This window comes from Marmota monax, unplaced genomic scaffold (genome assembly GCF_021218885.2).
Source record: "Marmota monax isolate L192 unplaced genomic scaffold, Marmota_monax_Labrador192_F-V1.1 WCK01_AAM20220418_F8-fsc00044, whole genome shotgun sequence".
NCBI lineage: Eukaryota > Metazoa > Chordata > Mammalia > Rodentia > Sciuridae > Marmota > Marmota monax.
Window position 1 is genome coordinate 5,317,891 of NW_026695198.1, and position 19,891 is coordinate 5,337,781.

Consider the following 19,891-nt stretch of genomic DNA (forward strand, 5'->3'; position numbering starts at 1 on the left):
AATGTAAAAACAGATTAAGGGAAGAAGACATAGAGACAAAATTGGCATAAACAATATTGTTTCTGTCCCCAAATACATATAAACTACAATTCATTGGTTGATTTATTTCATCTTGTTGTAGTACCTAAAAATTAACTTGGTGATTAATTTGAATTAATCAGATTTTTCTTCTAAAAAGCTTGTAGATGCATCCTATATATCCTTTCCATTTTCCAAGTATCTCTAGAAATTATCAGTAACTACAGCCTAGGACTGCAGATATTTCCCACCCCCCTTCTCTCTCTCTCTAATTGGTTCTTCTTAGTTATACATGACAGTAGTAGAATCCCTTTTGATAAAATTATATAAGTACAGAATACCTCTTATTCTAATTAGTACAGAATATCTCTTATTCTAATTAGTACCCATTCTTTTTTTTTTTTTTGAGAGAGAGAGAGAGAGAGAGAGAGAGAGAGAGAGAGAGAATTTTTTTTTAATATTTATTTTTCAGTTTTCGGTGGACACAACATCTTTATTTTATTTTTATGTGCTCGCCCCACGCATGCCAGGTGAGTGCGCTACCGCTTGAGCCACATCCCCTGTCCCTAGTACCCATTCTTTTGAGTTTAAAAACCTTTATTTTCAGGATTTTTTTAAAAGACATTATTCTATGCATTGAGATTTTATCAATGCACAAAACAAAGTACCAAAAAACTTTAACGGCTTTGTGTGGCTCAACTTCTAGTTAGGGATAGGAGAGGGAGAAAGAAGATAAGTAATAAATGTAGGAAATGGATTAAAATTATAGAGAGTTAGAAGTTGATAAGTATAATGGAAAAAAAATAAAATGAGTGCAAAGGATTAGAAATAGAATTCTGATTAATGTATATTAAGGGTCTTAAAATGGATTATTCTAATCTCATTTTAATGCATGTGATTTCACTAATAAATTTTAAAGATAGATTGCATTAGAAGTCTGCCTTTAAGCTGGAGCTACCCTTTAGTTAGTGTTTATTGTATACTAAAAAAAAAGCACTTAATTTTTATCACACTGTCAGTCACTAATCATTCTCACTCTGATCAGATGAGAGAATCATTTTAGGATCATCTGAGATAGGATCAGAGCTTATAGAGATATAATGACTATAAGGCAGGAATAGAATTAAAACCATTCTAACTTATGCTAGTGACTTCCTTCACAGTGAGGGTGGGGAAAATGCATATTGGGCTAATGGGAAATGGTAAAAGAGAGGGGAAAAAAAGTATTGAGAAGTGAGTTCTAATTTCAAGCTGAGCAGGATAATTTATATTATCTCACGTGTCATGTTTGTTTTTAATAGTTCAGCAGGGAAAAGGATTTTACTTGTCAAGAAAAAGTTGAATACTACTGCTTTCCAGCAAAATGACTGTCTTCTATTTAAGTATACTCAGTGTTAAAAATGGACATTCATGGGGAAAACAAACATGTCAGTTCTAAAATAATTTTTTTTTTTGTTCCTGAAAAGAAAATGCTCAGGAGGATTACATATTCTAAAAATAGAACAACTCTAATGGAATTTAGATTGTTTTTCAACTGTCTTTTTAAAGTGATAGGTTTTCTTTTCTATACAAAATTTTATTCCCTGTATTTTTCAGCTATTGCTTTCATCCTTATCACAATGATGAAACAGGATATTTATTTTTTTGCAGTTATTTTAAGCTTTTATATTCTTTTTCTTTACGTGAATTTAGGTTATATGTTTTTTTTTTTCTCCCTATCTCATTTGATCCAACAACAAAACACTACTGCAGTATTCTTGGCAGTGCATTTTGTTGTATAATTTGTTTATTATGTGCCTTCACACAAAGAGGAATCTAATACTAATTAAGAAAATGCAGATATGTCAGTTCCCAGTGTGCATATGCACAACCTGACTTTGGTTATACATTTATGCAAGTAAAAATCTCTTTGGTCACTTTGTACTCAGGAAGGTCTCTGCACTGTTAAAAGTGTCTGGTCACCAGCATAGAATAACTTAGCCAGAGAATGAAAATATAAAATCATCTAATGTTTGGAAACCTAAATAATAATTCCCATGATGGATAGCTTCCTACAAAGGGCATCAAAGTCCATGTACATTTAATGACATTATTAGTCTTGTTTGAGAAATAAAAATACTTTCCAAATTAATTGATATTAATTATTGAATATATGAGCAGAATTCCAAACTCGTTGATAAAGGTTCATGGAAGTGCTACCTGCTTCTATTCTGCCTGGTGTCCACAGAACATGCTCATCATAGCTTGTAAAGTTTCTTGATTGAAAGCTTTCTTTCTTCCTTTCTTTTCTTTTTTTTTTTTTGACATTAAAAAATACAATATATGATTTTATATTTCTAGGGAGGAGCAGAGCATAACATTCCAGTTGTCATTTCAAAAATCTCCAAGGAGCAAAGAGGTAAATTTTCATTATTCTCTAATAGCCATTTCTTTATAACTGCTGTTGAGAGTGATTCAACAATTGGTATATGACTAGGGAGCTCCTCCATACCAACAATCAGGCAATAAGAAGCGGATTTGGGGGATACCATCACAGAAACAGAACAAGGATAAACTTTAATAAACCATGTAGCCATGTATATATTAGGTACAATCAAACATTAACTAAAACTATTTAAACAATGTAGTGTTTATGAATAAACTTGTAACTATTTCCATTTTCTTAGCTGGTGGATTGGGTATCTAACTCTCAAATGTTTTTCACAGAAACACCATGAGTATAAGTGCATGAAAAAATTAGGCCAGGCATTCAGATGACTCACTGATATTTTGCAACTGTAAGATCTGAAATGATGGAACTATGTAGAAATATCTCTGCTTGTGTTTCAGTAATTAAAATGGGTTGAATCATATTATTATTTTGAATTTTCATTTTTGTGGATCTTTCAAGATAATAGTAATGTAAAACTTTTAACTTTTGTTTCATTATTCTATATTAGTGATAATAAAACAACTTATTTTTCAGATGAAAAAGTCAGTATATAATCAACTGTTATTTTTCATTTATAGCTGAACTTTCAGGACTACTCTTTATTGGGGATGCAATTCTACAGGTATGTATTTTATCATTATTATCTTATATGCAACCAAAAACTTAAGTTAGTTTATAATATGCTATGTGAAAATATGCTTTCTTTGCTTTGCAGATAAATGGGATTAATGTGAGAAAATGCAGACACGAAGAAGTGGTAAGTTTACATTTTCCTAATGTTATTATTTCCTGAATGTTCAAATAAGAATTTTATACATTGGTAAAAATGATCATTGCATTTATTAGGAAGATATTAAATTCATCAGTGTGCTATCAAACTTTCAAATGCTCTTCTACTTGATATGTTTTCCTGTTTGAAATGAATCACTGAGTAGTATGCAGTATGAAATGTATTTCAAAGAAATACTTTAGGATGGTCATTTGCTATATTTCCACAGTTTTTCCATGAATCTCTCCCAGTAGATGTCCACCCGGTTTGTCTCTATAGAAAATATGTTTCTAAATCCTTGCAAACATTTTAGAGTTTATAAACAATGAATTTATTTCTGTAAAATTTTGTATAATAGTTGTATTGACAAGTGGAAGAGCATTTAAGTAGTGTGTGTGTGTGTGTGTGTGTGTGTGTGTGTGTGTGCATGTGTCCATGTGCATTCTAATGCAGGGAGTGGAGAAGAGAGAGATTTAATCTCGAAGTAGGCAGGTTTAGCACTAAAAATTGCCATTCATTTTTACCATGGCATTTTCTTGAATGTTTCTCATTGTGTAATTCTGAGGTCCCAGATGTATGTATTCTAATTGAGCAAGTTTGGATGGGTTTATGAAATTGGATTTTAGCAGCTTTTTTAAGTGGGTCCATTGTAGGTAACTTCTTTTAGTTGTAGATGGACACGATACCTTTATTTGTTTTTATGTGGTTCTGAGATCGAACCCAGTACCTCACATGTGCAAGGCAAGCACTCTACCACTAACCACAACCTCAGCCCTTGTAGGTGACTTTTAAACTGTACTTTGACAGAGAGGTTGAAGAAGGTCTGTTGGAGCTGGTGAAATGACTTGAAAAAAAAAAAAAAAAACATGTACACAAAGGACAATGTTAGGCATTTGGAGATTGGAGAACGTATGTTGTGGTTTGTTAGATATTATTATAGATCCTTCACTGAATTGGGGTTTCAGCTCATCTGGGAAGGTGTAGAGGAGAAATTATAATTAAAAGTTTATACTAGAGGATCAAACAAAATGAAGAACACTATATTCCTTTTTTCTTCTCATAGCTCTAGTTCATTTGGGTTTTGGATACATTGCTCCTCTGTTAAAAGTTATTTGGAGAAAACCATTCTGCCACATTAAAGTATTCCAGATGTCAGAGTGGCAAACTCAAGTGATTGAGAAAACCACAGTTTCATAAGTAGTGATGTTACAAAGGCTTCTTGATTATGAGCACATAGCATAAGTATCTGTTTGAGGTTTGTTACTATTCACCACCTGACTTTATCTTCTCAAATGCTTATCGGATTGCCACTGTGTGCTGAAAATAATATAAAACATGTATTTCAAGCCTGAAAAATTTCAACAAATATGTACAGAGGAAAGAAGCATTTTAGAAGGAATTTTTGAACAAACGAGAGAAGAGCATAGCTCAGAGCTCTCTATTCTTCAGAATCCCAGGTAGTTTTTAAATATAGCCATTGAAGCAAAGATACTTCTAACTTTAATCTTTAATTTTAAGTACAAAATGATTTTCAACTCATTACCGAGGGAATAAATACAAAGTGCATTCTCTTTGAAAGCCACATGCTGTTAGTTGGAATCAGGCTTGCAATATGCTCTTCAGAGGCAGGCCGTGTGCTTAAACAAACTGTGATAGAGCTTTGATTAAACAGATTAGTGTTGAATGGAAGATTAGAATGCATTAATAGTGCCACTTAAGATGATGTTCGTTTTGATTCAAAAAAAGAGAATTTAAAATTGTATTGCAAATTTTAATGGTTTTTTTTATAATAAATTTATTTTTGAGAACCTTAACCCTCCAAGTCTTGGAATATATATATTAATATTCTTATTTATTTCCAATATTTGACTTTCCAAGAGCAAATAGATGACTTTGTCCTCACTGCTTATTACCTAAGTGAATGGACCTATATCTCAGAGGGAACAAGGTATTAATTAAATGTTTAAGAATCCATTTATATGGGTTGTAAAAAACAAACAAACAAACACAGAAGCTCAATGGATGTAAGTAGTTTTGAAGCAACATGCTGTTGTACCACATTCCTTATAGAATTTCAAATTCCAAAATAAATTGGGCAGATATGACATGTTGATTGTGTGTTTTGCTTGGACTCATTTACTCTATTTATTGACATTGTTAGAAATTCTACATTCAGCCCTGATCAGTTTCACTTTTAAGAAGACTTCAATAGTTTAGCTGCCACTTCTACATTGAAGTTATAAGCTCTGATCTATCTGGAAGGGGGATCCCACAAAGGTCACTGTGAGCACACAGTAGATTTCTTGATGAAGTTCTGCAGCTGAATCCCTAAAATCCAATCAGTGAAATATTTGCATTTATATGTTCCTCATGACACCGGTTTGGGTTTACAATTAAATCAATTCTGGGAATCACACATAACACCTGGAGCATTCTTTTCACTGAGATTACTGAGGAAGAGAGATGCACAAAATTTCCTAATTAAGAAAAACTAGAATCAATACTTGGTGTGGCTTGGTGCTGGGGAATACTGTGTGTATAAGGCTTTAACTCCCAGAAGCAATTGTGTTCAAATCCTAGACTGATGCCTTACTAACATTGTCATTTCATTCAAATGTACTTAACTTTCAGTGTCTCTAGTACTCATCAGTAAAATAATATTTTTTATGCGAATTAAGTGCAACATAAATTAATTTCCTGGGATCTAACTACTATTCAGAAGGGTTTTCCATCATTCTGTGCCATCAAATACTGTGTCTTCATAAGTGTCCCTCTTCTCCTTTATATCTCTCCTGGGCACTTCTTTGTCAGTGCTGGGCCGTGTCTTCCTACCATCTGTTTTAGTCACCTTTACACTGCTGTGACTAAAGGACCCAAACAGCACAATTGTAGAGGAGAAAAGTTTATTTGAGGGCTTACAGAGTCAGAAGTCTCAGTCCATAGAGAGTAGGTTACATTCTTGGGGGTTTGAGGTAAGGCAGAACAACATGGCAGAAGAGTGTGGCAAAGTAAGCAGCTCACATAATGATCAGAGAGGAGAGAGAGAGAGAGGTGTCCACTCACCAGATACAAAATATATACTTCATAGCCACACCCTCAATGAACTACTTTCTCTAGCCATATCCCACCGGCCTCCAGACCCACCCAGTTAATCCCATCAGGTGATTAATTCACTGATTGGTTTAAGGCTCTAATAGCACCATCATTTTTTTTCTTAACCTTCTTGCATGTGAGCTTTTGGGGACACCTCACATCCAAACCATAACACCCCCAATGCTGCTCTGTGGGTGGTCTCTACAGTGACAGAGCTACTACTGCTGCTGCTCAGCATCCCAAACTCCATCCACCAATTTTAGGTAGAGACCAAAGTAGGCATCCATGAGAGAGGGTACAGTCCTTTGGAAAGTGAGGCTCCTTTTTTCATCCAGATGGAGCACTCTCTTTCTTTCTTTCTTTTTTTATGTTTGATATGAACAAATTCTGTAGTCTATGAATGAGTTTTACCTCCAAGACACCAGAAGTCCCTAACGTACCAATGTATTTTTCAAGGAGAAATGGATCTACTGTTGCTCATTACTTTAAAACTGATACCACTTTCCTTACCACCAAACCCTGAACACATTAAACCGATTGCAATCTCTATATCAAGTACTGAATATTTTTCATTTGCTCAACAAAAAATTGATCACTTATCAGAAAACTTCTGATTGACACTGGGTGAAATACACCGCAACTGAATCTTTTGTGTAATGAGACTATAAAAATACATTTATAATAGCTCTAACCTTATTGGAATATAGGCCTTGGTATTTTAGAATTTGATAATTTTGAAAGCAAACAAAGATTGGGGGAAATTATTAGGAGGGAACAATATGAAAACTGTTGATTTACAATAAAGTGGAAACTGCAAAAAAAAAAAAATGGTGATCTACTTATAAACACTAAAAGTGATAGGAAATAAGAGTTAGCCATTGAAGAAAAGTGTTGCTGAATTAAAAAGCACTCTGACCTTTACCAAAAATATCAATATAACTGAAGTTTCTATGTAATAAGACTTTTTAAAATAGAGTAGATCATCACTGGGCAAAGCAAGATGAATGGATAGATGATTCCAGAAGCTTTCTTTTAAAGAAACATTTCTGGTTTCAGGTTGGAGATTTATGGGTCCCCACAAAAGATGTTCATCTCCTTATTGTTTCTATGGTTCTCATAATTATAAGATATTAAATAATTTGAAATGTAAATAATTAACATCTCAATTCTGAATTTGTGATTTTAATGATACTCTAAAAAATATTAATTTTCCAAGAGCAGAATAAGTAGTTAAAATTACATAAGTTGAAATCACATATTCATAAAAGAAAACAAATGCTGACAAAAAAAAGTAAAATGTTGATTCATAGTGTTATAACTATCATGATATGTGCTTCACTTAATTCAGACTTTCCCATTGGAATAAAAAGGATATGTTCTTTTTTAGTTTCAATCAGTTAGAAAAAAAAAAACATTACAAGGGTTATGTCAAATCATCTGAAATTGAGGCTCTCATTTATATACAGAAACAGTTAAAGTGCTTTTATGCATCAGTGAGGAACATACTTAGAATGTGATTTGGGCACACAAATCATTTTAGACCTTAGAGAAAAGATTAAAAGGTGATTGACTTACATATTGTGCTTTATCTAACTTCTAACTTCATTGTTCATGATACAGAAAATGATTTTGAGCTCTCATTGATTAATATTTTCTTGACAATTCAAAATTTATTCTACTCTTTCTCCTTTGACTTAACTCCAAAAATGGAAAGCCAAATATAAAATTATTTAACTTTCAATATCTCCTAGTGGTTTGGGACATGTTAAATGAAAAGACAAATATATATAAGAAATACTGTCCATGCTTGTGACTGATTTTGAAAAGAAATGTCCAGAACATGGCCTATTTAAATTCTTCTATTTGCAGTGATATCCTTACCAATTGCTTTTCTTTGGATTTACATGTCTGTACCCAAATTAGAGTATGAGTTAAGAAGGCCCAGATACACTTTAATGACATGCATGTTTTATTCTGTTGGCTGCTTCTGATCATCAAATCCTTATTTATAGTTTTACTCTTTTGAACAAAGATAGACAGCATAGTTCAAAGCCCTAATAGTCTATCCCGCTTCTCAAGAAAGCAACAAAATCAGTCCTTATAACCTTTGACTTGGTAGAGCCATGGCCAATTTCTGCCTATAGGAATGGACACAGGATCCAGAGCAAGAAGACCATCCAGACCATGTTGCACTGAGAGGACAGAGATGTCTCGGGTAGATACGGACAAGTCTGTTTTCTCGTCTGACCTTCAGCAGCTCTCTTAGACACACTCCTGCTCCGGAGATTGGAATTAGGAGGGAAATTACGTGTTAAACAAATTATAAAATTTTTATACAGTTGACGTTTTACTTTTTAAATGATCATGAAATCAATCTGAAAAGCAAGAAAAAAAAAGGCATATGAGACTGAAGTTTGGAGACCTAAGTTAAAATTGTCAGAAACTTTGAGCTGTGTCTTATTGACAGTGGACCTAAATCACTCTGGCCTCATTTTCTCATCCAAAAGATGGAGAATTGAAAGTAAGTAAATGCCTAATGACTTTTATAGCCATAATGCTCAATTCTTTTATCTTAAAAGAACATGAAAATTTGGAAAAATCCCATGAAACTGTACAACATTACAACTCTCACAGACCTAATTACAGAGCCTAATTAATAACAATGTGTCAATAAATTCCCATCAGTCATAACAAATGTACCACAGTAATGCAAGTTATTAAACAGAGAAAAAACTCTGACTATACCAAAATGATGGTACTTACAAACAAAAGGTGTATTCAACAGCCATACAATTTTAGAAGTGACTTGGAAAACTGCCATGATTGCTTATGTTAGTTTTTCTTCTTTCAGACACCCTAATCTCTGTGGACTTTTGTTTGAGTCCCTGGGGGAGAGCTCATTAGAATAACAACAACAACAAAAAATTACAAAACTTTAGGAAAAAAGTTTTAGGAAAAACATCTTTAAAGTATCAGGATGCAATGTGTAACACATTGCTAACCTCAAGAAAACCTGTCTCAGAGCCATTTTATTGCCACTGTAGTGTAGTGTGAAGTAAATGGTACCCAGCAAAAGCAGCCACAATGCCCAGAGGCAGCCGCAGTGCTGGTCAGGAAGAGCCACAAGAAAATTCAATAGAAGTAACCAGAGAAGAAAAAAAAGTGAACAAAGAGCAAGCCTAGTTGCTACCCACATGAACACACCCAGGAACACTGACAGGGAGATGACTTCTGTGCAGGTTGAGAGTAGGGAAAGTGGAAAAAGTAAATCAGAAATGCGTTATGCATTCAACTTTCACTCTCAGAGATAGAGTCTTTGAGATTCTATGAATGAAAGAAAATATCATGACTCCTCCACATTGTAGGAAATTCACCATGTACCCAAGGTAGAGTGAAACCATCTAGGATTCACATCTAACCCTGTATTCTACCAGGAGTTTTACTAAGAGGCTTCTGGACTTGTACGTTCTGAAGTAGTTCTGAGTTATCTCAGGATGGTCTAAATTAATATGGAAGGTTATTTGGGTAACAGATGATTTCTGGGTCAGAGATAGAGTATCAGAAAGGAGGAAAAATCCCAAGATGTTAAATATCCATCCATCCGTGGTCACTCACGTGGAATTTTGGATGGCTTCTGGGAGAAATATATCTGTCATATATCCTATGTTCTTATTTTATGGATGTGTCAGAGTCATAAATCAGTTTTTGTGGGAACTGTGCTGTAGAAATGACCACATTTCTCTGTGCAAGAATGAATTTAACAGTAGTGAGGAAATAATACCACTTATGTGTATGTCATAATGGGCATGGAAATAAACTCTGAAAAAAATGTCTTGTATCCCTGGTTTGGGATATAATATTAGCATAGAAAAAGCATACCTGATCCTTTCAGAATTACATGTCAAAACAAGAAATTTAAGGCCTTTCTAAGTTATAAATGTACAATCTTAAGCAACTCAGTGCAGAGATTTGGGATTAAATGAGATGTTTTTACATCTCTTCACTCCTAAAACATTAAATAACAAAAAAATGATCATTGTAAGGTAATAATAATAAAGATAAGGGAGCAAAAAAAAAGAGAATAAAGTAGGCAAAGGTTTTAGTTAATTTTTTTGAAAATAGAAATAGATGAGGGGGAATTGTCCTGGAGAGCCTAAGAAGGCTGTAGGCAAAGCCAAACCCAGCAATTTTCACTGTAGAACTCAATCAAATGGGATTTGAGATAGCAGACTCATTAACAGGGAGAGTTGAGAAGGGATCACCAAGAGCAGGATATTGATTGGAATTCAGCAGTTGTCTCTGAGGCATAGCAGAAAGCATGGGTGAGATGTGGCACTAAACTAAAGTGAGATGTACTTTTGGACAGTAAGTTACCCTGCCTCTGCCTTCATTGAGCTCTCAGAACTCCGGCAGCCAAGTGTTAATTTTTTTTTTCCACTAAGGAAAGAAGTTGTAAGATTCTTCTTGATTGTAATTGACCTATGAAAATAACCCAATGCAACTCAATGCAAGTTGGATTCTCATTAGCAATACCAGTGTGGAGCCCAGTAGTGAATAAACCTTGCACTCTAAACCCAAAGCTGATAATTCACTTTTTGGTGTCTGAGTTTTAAATATTGACTGATGCTAAAGGGTCATCCCACATATGAACAAAAAAAAAAAAAAAAATTCACATCAAAACAGAGACTGAAATATACAGAAAGATGAAAAATTTAGAGGAAACAGAGAAATCAAGTTTCATCATAAAAGAAGTTATAATAATTTCAGGTAGATGGCAAATTATTTTGTAAGTGAAATAATGCCAACATTATACATAAAAAGAACATTTAGAGAGGGGCTGGGGTTGTGGTTCAGTGATAGAGCGCTGGCCTCGCACGTGGGAGGCCGTCGGTTCAATCCTCAGCACAAAATAAAAAATAAATAAATAAAGGTATTGTGTCCAACTACAACTAAAAAATAAATATTAAAAAAGGACATCTAGAGAAAAAAGAACTCTGGAATATTAAAACTTTGACAGCAATATTGAAAGAAATGTAGAATGTGAAAATATCAAAACAAGCTGACAATCCTCTCAAAAGGAAATAAAATGACAGACAATATAAAAAAAAGGAATATTTAATTGAATAATTTTTACATCAAACCAATAGAATTCAGAAAAGAAAATATGAAATTAAGGGAGCTATAATTGTTAAAGGAATGATACAAGAAAATTAAACAGATTTAACACATACTCTTTCAAATATAGACAAAATGCCACATAAATAAAATGAAGATATTAAAAAAGCACTTCTACCTATCGATGATGGTTCCTATGTGGTAGCATCACAGTTTGAGTTTAATTAGCATTTCCCTAATAAGAATACTGAATATCCTTTCTTGTGTTTATGAGATATTCCTATGTTTTTGTTTTAATTAGGTTAAGTTCTTATTAGCTTAAAGAGTTTGTTTGTATAGTCTGACTATAAATCATATATACTGTTTGCAAATACCTTTTCTCAACCAGGAAATTGTCTTTTCAATTACTTTATTGTGTTATTTGAATCTCAAAGTTTCCTATTATTATTAGTTCAGGTTTTTTTGACATTTTAGTTTCATTATCTGTGGTATCTTATTTCATATTTCTTTTCCTAATCTCAGACCATGAAAACTTCCTGCTGTATTTTATTCTAAGCAGCTTTCTGTGACCTCAGAAGGTGTTGGGGTTTCTTCCCACCAGCAAATAAGTCAGCAATTACAGACACCAGCTGGGTGTCTTCAAATAGCATTCAGTTCTGATGGTACCCAGTGGCAACCACATCAGATCCCACAGATTCAGGACTCAGTTCCCAAGATCATCCCCCACCCCTTAGAGACAAGCAAGCCCTGGTTGTTCTATTTGTGCTCCTGACCAAATGCCTATAATCTCAGGCTCCTACAACCCTCTCCTTGGGATTAATTAATTTGCTATAGTAGCCTACAGTTCTGAGGGAAAACACATTTGCTGGTTTATTATAAAGGATATCACAAAAGATACAATTTAAAAAAGATGAACAGGGCAAGGAGTAAGGAAAAGGGTGCATGATCTCCCCAGATGTATCACCATCTTGGAGCCTCCATATATCCAGCTATCCAACCTTCTTTGCAAATGTTGATCCCATCATTGACCATTAGTGATCACCTTAACTTTTATCGCCTCTCTCCTCTCAGGAGCTGGGGGGTTTGAGCTAAAAACCCTCATCCACCTATCCTGACTAGGTCTTTCTGGTAATTAGTCCCCATTCTGAAGCTACCTTGGGGCTCCCAACCATCAGGCATATAAAAAGATAGGATCACTCCAGAGATTCCAAGGATTTTAGAAATCCTGTCAGGAAGTAGGGATAAATACCAAACATGTATTTTATAATACCATAAACCTAAAAAGCTGTGTGTTAGTTGTATTCAATGCAATTGGAGTGGCAATGACTTCTATACTCTCTCAGGTGACAGAAGAAAATATATATGTGTATAACAAAGCTGTTCATATGCATTTATCTGTGCATGTTTCTATTGATAACTTTCTAATTTAAGCTAAACAGGAGTTTGTACTGATTCTCCAACCCAGCTCATTATCATATGTACCACAAGAACCTCTTCCCTTTCTTATCTGTGACCACCCACTCCAACTGATAACTACATTCCCTATTATTTATTTCATCTAATTGTTCAAGTCCAATAAACTTGTGCAGCAGGATCAGGATTGTTAACCCACTTCTCAATAGGAAACAATTATCAAGAAGGGTTGAAGTCTTTTGTGTACATTTTCTTTTTCCTTTAGAATCCCAGGCTTCTGTCATTCCCAGTGTTTTATAGGTTAGAGCTGCTATTCTTTCCCAAAGAGAGATTGTTTCTGATTTGGAATACATTTAGGTTCTCTTGTCACATTCTGCATTTCATAATGATATGTCTCAATCATATAAAAGTTTTTTTTTTAATTTTCTAAAAGACTTGCACACTTTAACTTCAAGTTAAATACAGTGGGATGTGAAAACTACATATCACTGTTACAGGGTAAGTTCTGACTACAGAGCTGAAGTTTTTATGGGGGGTCTGTATCTACAGGTTCTAAAATTCTTGACTGAAGAATTTCAATTCATTCTCACATATTTGCAGGCAGGAGTTTATTAGAAGGAAAAAGATAAAGGACACTTGCACAAAGAAAGGGAGAATGGCTTCTTTTAGAGCAGAGAAACCATATACCCCTCCTGCCCTCCAATCTAATCAGGAGTCCCAGGGAAGTATTCAGATCATTCATGGGAGGTCCATGATTGACAGCAGGATGGCATGAGATTTTCAAGTTTCCCATTGTGAATAATTTTACCCATAATAAAGAGATTTTACTATTTTAACAACATGCTAAAGCTCTAAGGCAACTCTGATTTCCTTGGCCCTCACTGACTATTCTACTTGGAACTTGTTCCTAAAGATTTTATGGTTGGGAGGTGTTTGCTTTTAATTATCCTATCATCCTGAGTTCTGGAATCTGGACTATATCAAGGTCATAAAAGTTACCCCTCCCACTACAGGGTGGCTGTGGTTTTTTGTTGTTGTTGTTGTTTGCTTTTTTTAATAATTTTTTTTAGTTGTATATGGTCACAATACCTTTATATTGTTCATTTAGGTTTTTTTTTTTTGTTGTTGTTGTTGTTGTTTGTTTGTTTTAATGTGATGTTGGGATTGAACCCAGTGCCTCATGAATGCTAGGCAAGCACTCTAACACTGAGCCACAACCCCAGCCTGATTGTGCTCTTCTTATAAAGAGGAAGGAGCCTTTGGACCATTTCTCCTGTAGATAAGCCCAGGACAGGGCCAGAGCAGCCTCAGGTAAATTACCTTTAAAAAAATGCATGAGGGGGTCAGCACAGTAAGCTCTGTCTATAGAACTAATCTTTTAACTAATGATCCCATTGCTCTTGTCTGTTTCCTATCAATAATCACAAATCCATCATTACAATATCAAACTGAATAGTTTCACTATCTTAAAAATTTGTCTGTCCTGTATCCAGCATCCCAACCAATGATCTTCTGGAAGGCAGGACTATTTTGTTGTCTCTATAATTTTGCCTTTACCCAAAATGCCATATAATTGTATTTTAGAGAAGATAGCCTTCATAATGCCTTCTTTCACTTAGTAAAGTGGATATCAAATTTGTGACAGCTTTTTCCTGACTTAAAAGCTGATTCAAAAAACAGTATTCCATGGTATGAGTGTAGTTTGAGTATTCATTCACCTATTGCATGACATCAAACTTGCTTCCAATGTTTGATGATTATAAAGCTGCCATAAATATTTACGTTCAGGTTTTGTGTGGATATGTGTTTTGAAATCAATTGGATACAACTTAGGAGGGTAATTGCTTCATTATGTGTCAAGGCTATTTTTAGCTTTGTAGGACACTGCCAAAGTGTCTTCCAAAGTAGCTGTGCATACCCCCAACAAGGAGTGAGTGAGAATCCACGCTTGCTCCACATCCTCCCATTGGTACCTCATTTCTGTTTTAACTTACAATTCCTTAATGACAAGGGATGTTCTGCATCTTTTCTTATGTCTGTTTGTATATAGTGAATATAATTAATTTATGTGAAATATGCTTTATAAATATTTTATGCATGTGTGTACCCTATCTGCTTGGATTTTCAGTGTTTTTTATTTTTATTTTATTTATTTATTTATTTTTAAGTACTGGGAAGTGAGCTCAGGGGGTATCTACCACTGAGCTAGATCCTCACCTTTGTAATTTTTTTTTTTTTTTTTGACACAGGGTCTTGCTGAGTTGCCCAGGGTGACCTTGAATTTGTGTTCCACCTGAGTCACTCTCCTTGATAGGTGGAATTACAGGTGTACAACACCATGCCCCATTATATTCAGTCACTTAAAAGTACCTTTTGGAGAATAAAATATTTAATTTCAATAAATTCTAGATCATCAACTTTTTCTTTTATCAATTATCTTTTGCTCTCTTGTTTAAAAACTTGTTTTCATTGGATCCTCTACTGTTTAAAAAAATATATAGTTTATATTTTCAGTGTAGTTACATGAGTAATTTTGAATTACTTTTTGTGAATCAGGTAAGACCTGTTTCTAAGTTGTATTTTTTTTTCCTTGCATGTGGCTTTACAATAGTTTTGACAATTTTGTCAAAAAAAATAGCTATTTTCCATTGAATTGCCTTTGCTCAATTTGGAGATCAGTTGGCTATATTTTTTTGTAAGACACTTTCTGGTCTTTTTGTTTCTTTCTATTAATCAGTATGCCTGTTCTTTTGACAGTACTGTGCTACATTAATTATTATAGCTTTCTTGTAAATTTTGAAATCAGAAAGAATATATCCTCGTCTATTCTTCATACTCAGCATTCTGTTGGCTGTTTTAAAACTTTTGCCCTCAGAATTCATTTTAAATATTTACAAAATAATTTTTGGAATTCTGATGGAGATTTTATTAAATTGATTGGTCAACTTAGGGAGGGCAACATCTAAACAATATCAGAGGCTCTAATCCAGGACATATAGCATCTGTTCATTTAAATTGTCTACTGTCACCAGGGCCTGGGTTTCACTTATATTTTTGTACATATTTTGGGGGGTATAGATCTACATATTACTAATCTTCAGTGTTATCATAAAAGTTATTATTTTCCTAACTTTAATTCTAATTGTTTGTAAGAAAGACAGCAACTATTATATATTCATTTTCTTTCCTATTGTCTTGCAAGATTTTGTTTTGGTTTTGGTTTTGGTAGATTCAGTGGGATTTTCTACATAGATCATCATGTCATCTTTGAAAAGATTAACTTTTGTTTCCTTCTATACAATCTATATAACTTACTTGTACTTATTTTTGTTGTTGTACTAAATTGGTCAGGACTTCTAGTAAACTTCGGACAGTAGAATGAGCAAGGTCTTCACCTCTTTTTCTGGTACTAATGGGCAGATGTCTAGTTTCTCACCATTAAAGTTAGATGTTTTTTGTGGATCTTCATCAAGTTAGAAAGTTAAACATCTATCACTAGTTTGTACACCTTTTTATATGACTATGTTAAATTCTTTCAAATACTTTTCTTGTGTTGATGGATATGACCATGTGATTTTTCTTCTGTACCTTTTTGATGTCATTGATTACATTGGTTAAATTAAAAATGGTGAGTCATCCTTGCCAAACTATAATAAATTTCATTCAATGTAGTGTTTATTTTATATATTCCTGAGTTTGATTCTTGTAGCTATATTCATGATAAATACTGGTCTTGATTTATTTTCTTTACTGCTTTTTCAAAGCATTTTTGGATATCTGATTAATGCTATTATAGAATGAGATAAAAAGTGCTACTTCTGCTTCTGTTTTCCAGACAAAATAGTGGAGAATTATCATTTCTTCATTAAATGTATGATAGACCTCCCTATAAAAAATTGCTAGGGTTAGTGCTTTCTTTTTGTAATTTTATTATTTATTAGTTTGATTTTTAATGGGCCATTTCAGAACTTCTGTTTCTCCTTGCATGAGTTTTAGGAATATTAATACTTGACCTATATCAAGTAATTTATCAACATTGTGGGCATAGAATTTTACACAGGATTCCTTTGTTAACCTTTTCTTGTTCATGGAATCATTATGAATAATCCCTCTTCCATTTTTGATATTTGTTCTATGTACCTTCTTTCTTTTTAGTATCACAGAGTTTTATCAATTTTACTGATCATTTAAAAAGTAGATATATTTTTCCCATTTCATTGATTTCCTCTGCAATTTTCATTATCTGTTTTACTCTTCCTTTAGGCTTCAATTGCTCTTCAATTTCTAATTTCCTATAGTGAAAGCTTAGATCATTGATTTTAATCTTCATTAGTAATGTATGCACTTAGTGGTATTAATTTCTACCTCAGCACTGCTTTCTTTGCATTCCACAGATTTTGATAAATTGTTCTTTAATTTTTACTTAGCTCAAAATATTTTAAAGTATTTTTTCTAAACTTAACTTTGAGTGGTAAGTTATATAGTGGGGCTGTACTTAATCTCCAAATATTTGGGGACTTTCTAGATAGCTTTCTGTAATCAATTTTTGGTTTAAACTCCTTTTTTGACTGGAAACATACTTTTTATGTTACTCTTCCTTTAAATTCATTAAACTTTGTTTTTTATGACATATCCTTGTGAATTTTCTACATAAGTTTGGAAAGAATATGTATTCTGCCATGTTTAGAAGAAGCATTCTATGAAACTATAACAATGTAATAATAGTGTTGCTCAGTTTAAGAATATCTTCCCTGAAATGCTGCCTACTTGAACTATCAATTTTTGAGAGTACTGCTGAAGACTATAATTAAATAGATATACTTATTTCTTTCAATTCTAGCAGTATTTACACACATATTTTGGTATTCTATTTTTTGAATGTTTATATTGCTATGTCTGCTTAGAGATTCTACCCCTTTATTGTTACTTAATTCTTAATTTAATCATTATTTAATGGAAAATACTTCTGATAGTTCTCCTTCCCTGATCTAATTTGTGTACAACTAAAATCTCTTGCAGCTATCTTTGATTAATGTTTGCAATGCATATATTTTTCTCTATCCCTTAACTTAAACCTATTGAAGTCTTCATTTAAGTTATGTTTCATATAGAGTTTGATGATATTTGACTTTAATTTATTTGTTTACCATTCAAATATAATTATTGACATAGCTAAATTGCATCTACCATGTTTGTATTTTTCTCTATTTGTTGTATCTCTTCTTTATTTTCTTTTCTCCATTCTTTTTTTTTTAATCCTGGGATTAAATTAAGCATTTTATTAAATCTGTTCTGTCTCTTATCTTGTGGTATCAATCATAATTCAATAATAATGTGTTTGCTTCAGAATTTCCATCATGAATTTTTAACAATGTGTGTCCTCTCCAATAGCACCATAGTGATTTATGTATAGCATAATTATCTCTTGGCAAAATATTTCCATTTCACCCCTTCCATCTATAATGACATCACTATCATTCATTTCACTTACCTATATCATTACCGTAGCCACCATTACAGTACTATTTTAAACAGTTTTATTTCCAGTCAATTAAAACTGATAGAAGACAAGAGCCTTTATTTATTTCCATTCTGGCTTTTATTGATGTTCTTTTGTTTATGTTGATTTGAGCCTCTAACATATCATTTTCTATTCCCTATAGATATTTTTGTGTGGGGGAGAGGGCCCCAGAATTGGACCTAGGGGCGCTTAACCACTGAGCCAAATCTCCAGCCATTTTTTATATTTATTTTTAGAGACAGGGTATCACTGAATTATGTAGGTCCAAGCTAAATTGCTGAGGCTGGCATTGAACTCTCAATTTTCCTGTCTAATCCTCCCAAGCTATTGGGATTGAAGATGTGCCCCACTGAGCCCGGCTCCCTATAGAAATTTGTATGCCACTTGTTTCAGTGTTTGTCTACTGGTATGATATTTTTCTGTTATTGTTTATCTGATAAAGTATTTGTTCTTCCACTACAGAATGATAATTTCTTCTCAGGATATAGAATTCTGCATGTGTGTTATCTCCATCAATCCTTTAAATATTTTGATTTCTTTTTGCTTTTTTGGTTTCTCCTGAGTAGCAGCTATACTTCTAATTATTCTTCCACTATTTATAAGTTGTTTTTATCACTCTTTCTTTAGAATTTCCTCTGTGTCTTTGATTTCCTCCAGTTTGAGTTTATGTAGTACCCAATATAAATAATATATATTCCACACAAAAACTTGTTTGAAAGTGTTCATAGCAGCATGATTTGTAATGGCCAAATTTAGAAACAACTTATCATCTAGTAAATGAATAAACACAATCCAATATAACCATATAATGGAATAGTATTTGACAACAAAAAGAATTAAGTACTAACACATATTAGAACCTGGATAGACCCGATGAACATACCAAGAATGTTAGTCAATTTGCTATCACTGTGACAAAATATGTACAACAATCAACTTGAAGGAGGAGAGGTTTATTTTGGTTCTTTATTTCAGGTGTTTCAGTCCATGGTCATTTGGCCATATTGCTTTGGACCTGAGACAGTACACTGTGTCATGTTGGGAGGATGGGGTTGAAGAGGTCTGTTCACTCCAGGGTGGCGGAGAAGCAAAGGGATAGAGTGAACTTCTTGAATGAAAATGTTGGCATTCAAAGGCATGACCTCAGTGATGTCATTTTCTTAAAATAGGCCCTGCGTCTTTTTAAATATTTATTATTATTATTATTTAGTTTTCAGCGGACACAATATCTTTGTTTGTATGTGGTGCTGAGCATCGAACCCAGGCCGCATGCATGCCAGGCGAACGCGCCACCACTTGAGCCACATCCCCAGCCTGGCCCTGCGTCTTAAAACCACCACCTCCTAGTAGCTCCACAGACTTGTTACCAATCTTTAAGCAAATGAACCTTTCGAGGAAATTTAATGTCCAAATCATGGTAGTAACTAAAAGAAGCCAATCATAAAAAACCACATGTGGCATCACTGCATTTATACAAAATACCAAACAAGACAAATTTATTGAAGTGGAGTAATGGTTACCAAACACAGAG

At 33.6% G+C, this 19,891-nt stretch overlaps 1 protein-coding gene across 4 annotated transcripts in view; it reads left to right on the forward strand.

Annotated features, from left to right (window-relative positions):
• Sntg1 (syntrophin gamma 1) overlaps positions 1-19,891 on the forward strand; it is an 828,698-nt gene that overhangs the window by 539,992 nt on the left and 268,815 nt on the right. For all 4 annotated transcript variants that reach the window (XM_058574019.1, XM_058574018.1, XM_046428541.2 and 1 more), the window contains 3 exons: positions 2,359-2,416; positions 3,028-3,071; positions 3,165-3,206. In XM_058574019.1, the coding sequence (XP_058430002.1) occupies positions 2,359-2,416; positions 3,028-3,071; positions 3,165-3,206 (144 nt within the window). The remainder of the gene's footprint in view (positions 1-2,358; positions 2,417-3,027; positions 3,072-3,164; positions 3,207-19,891) is intronic.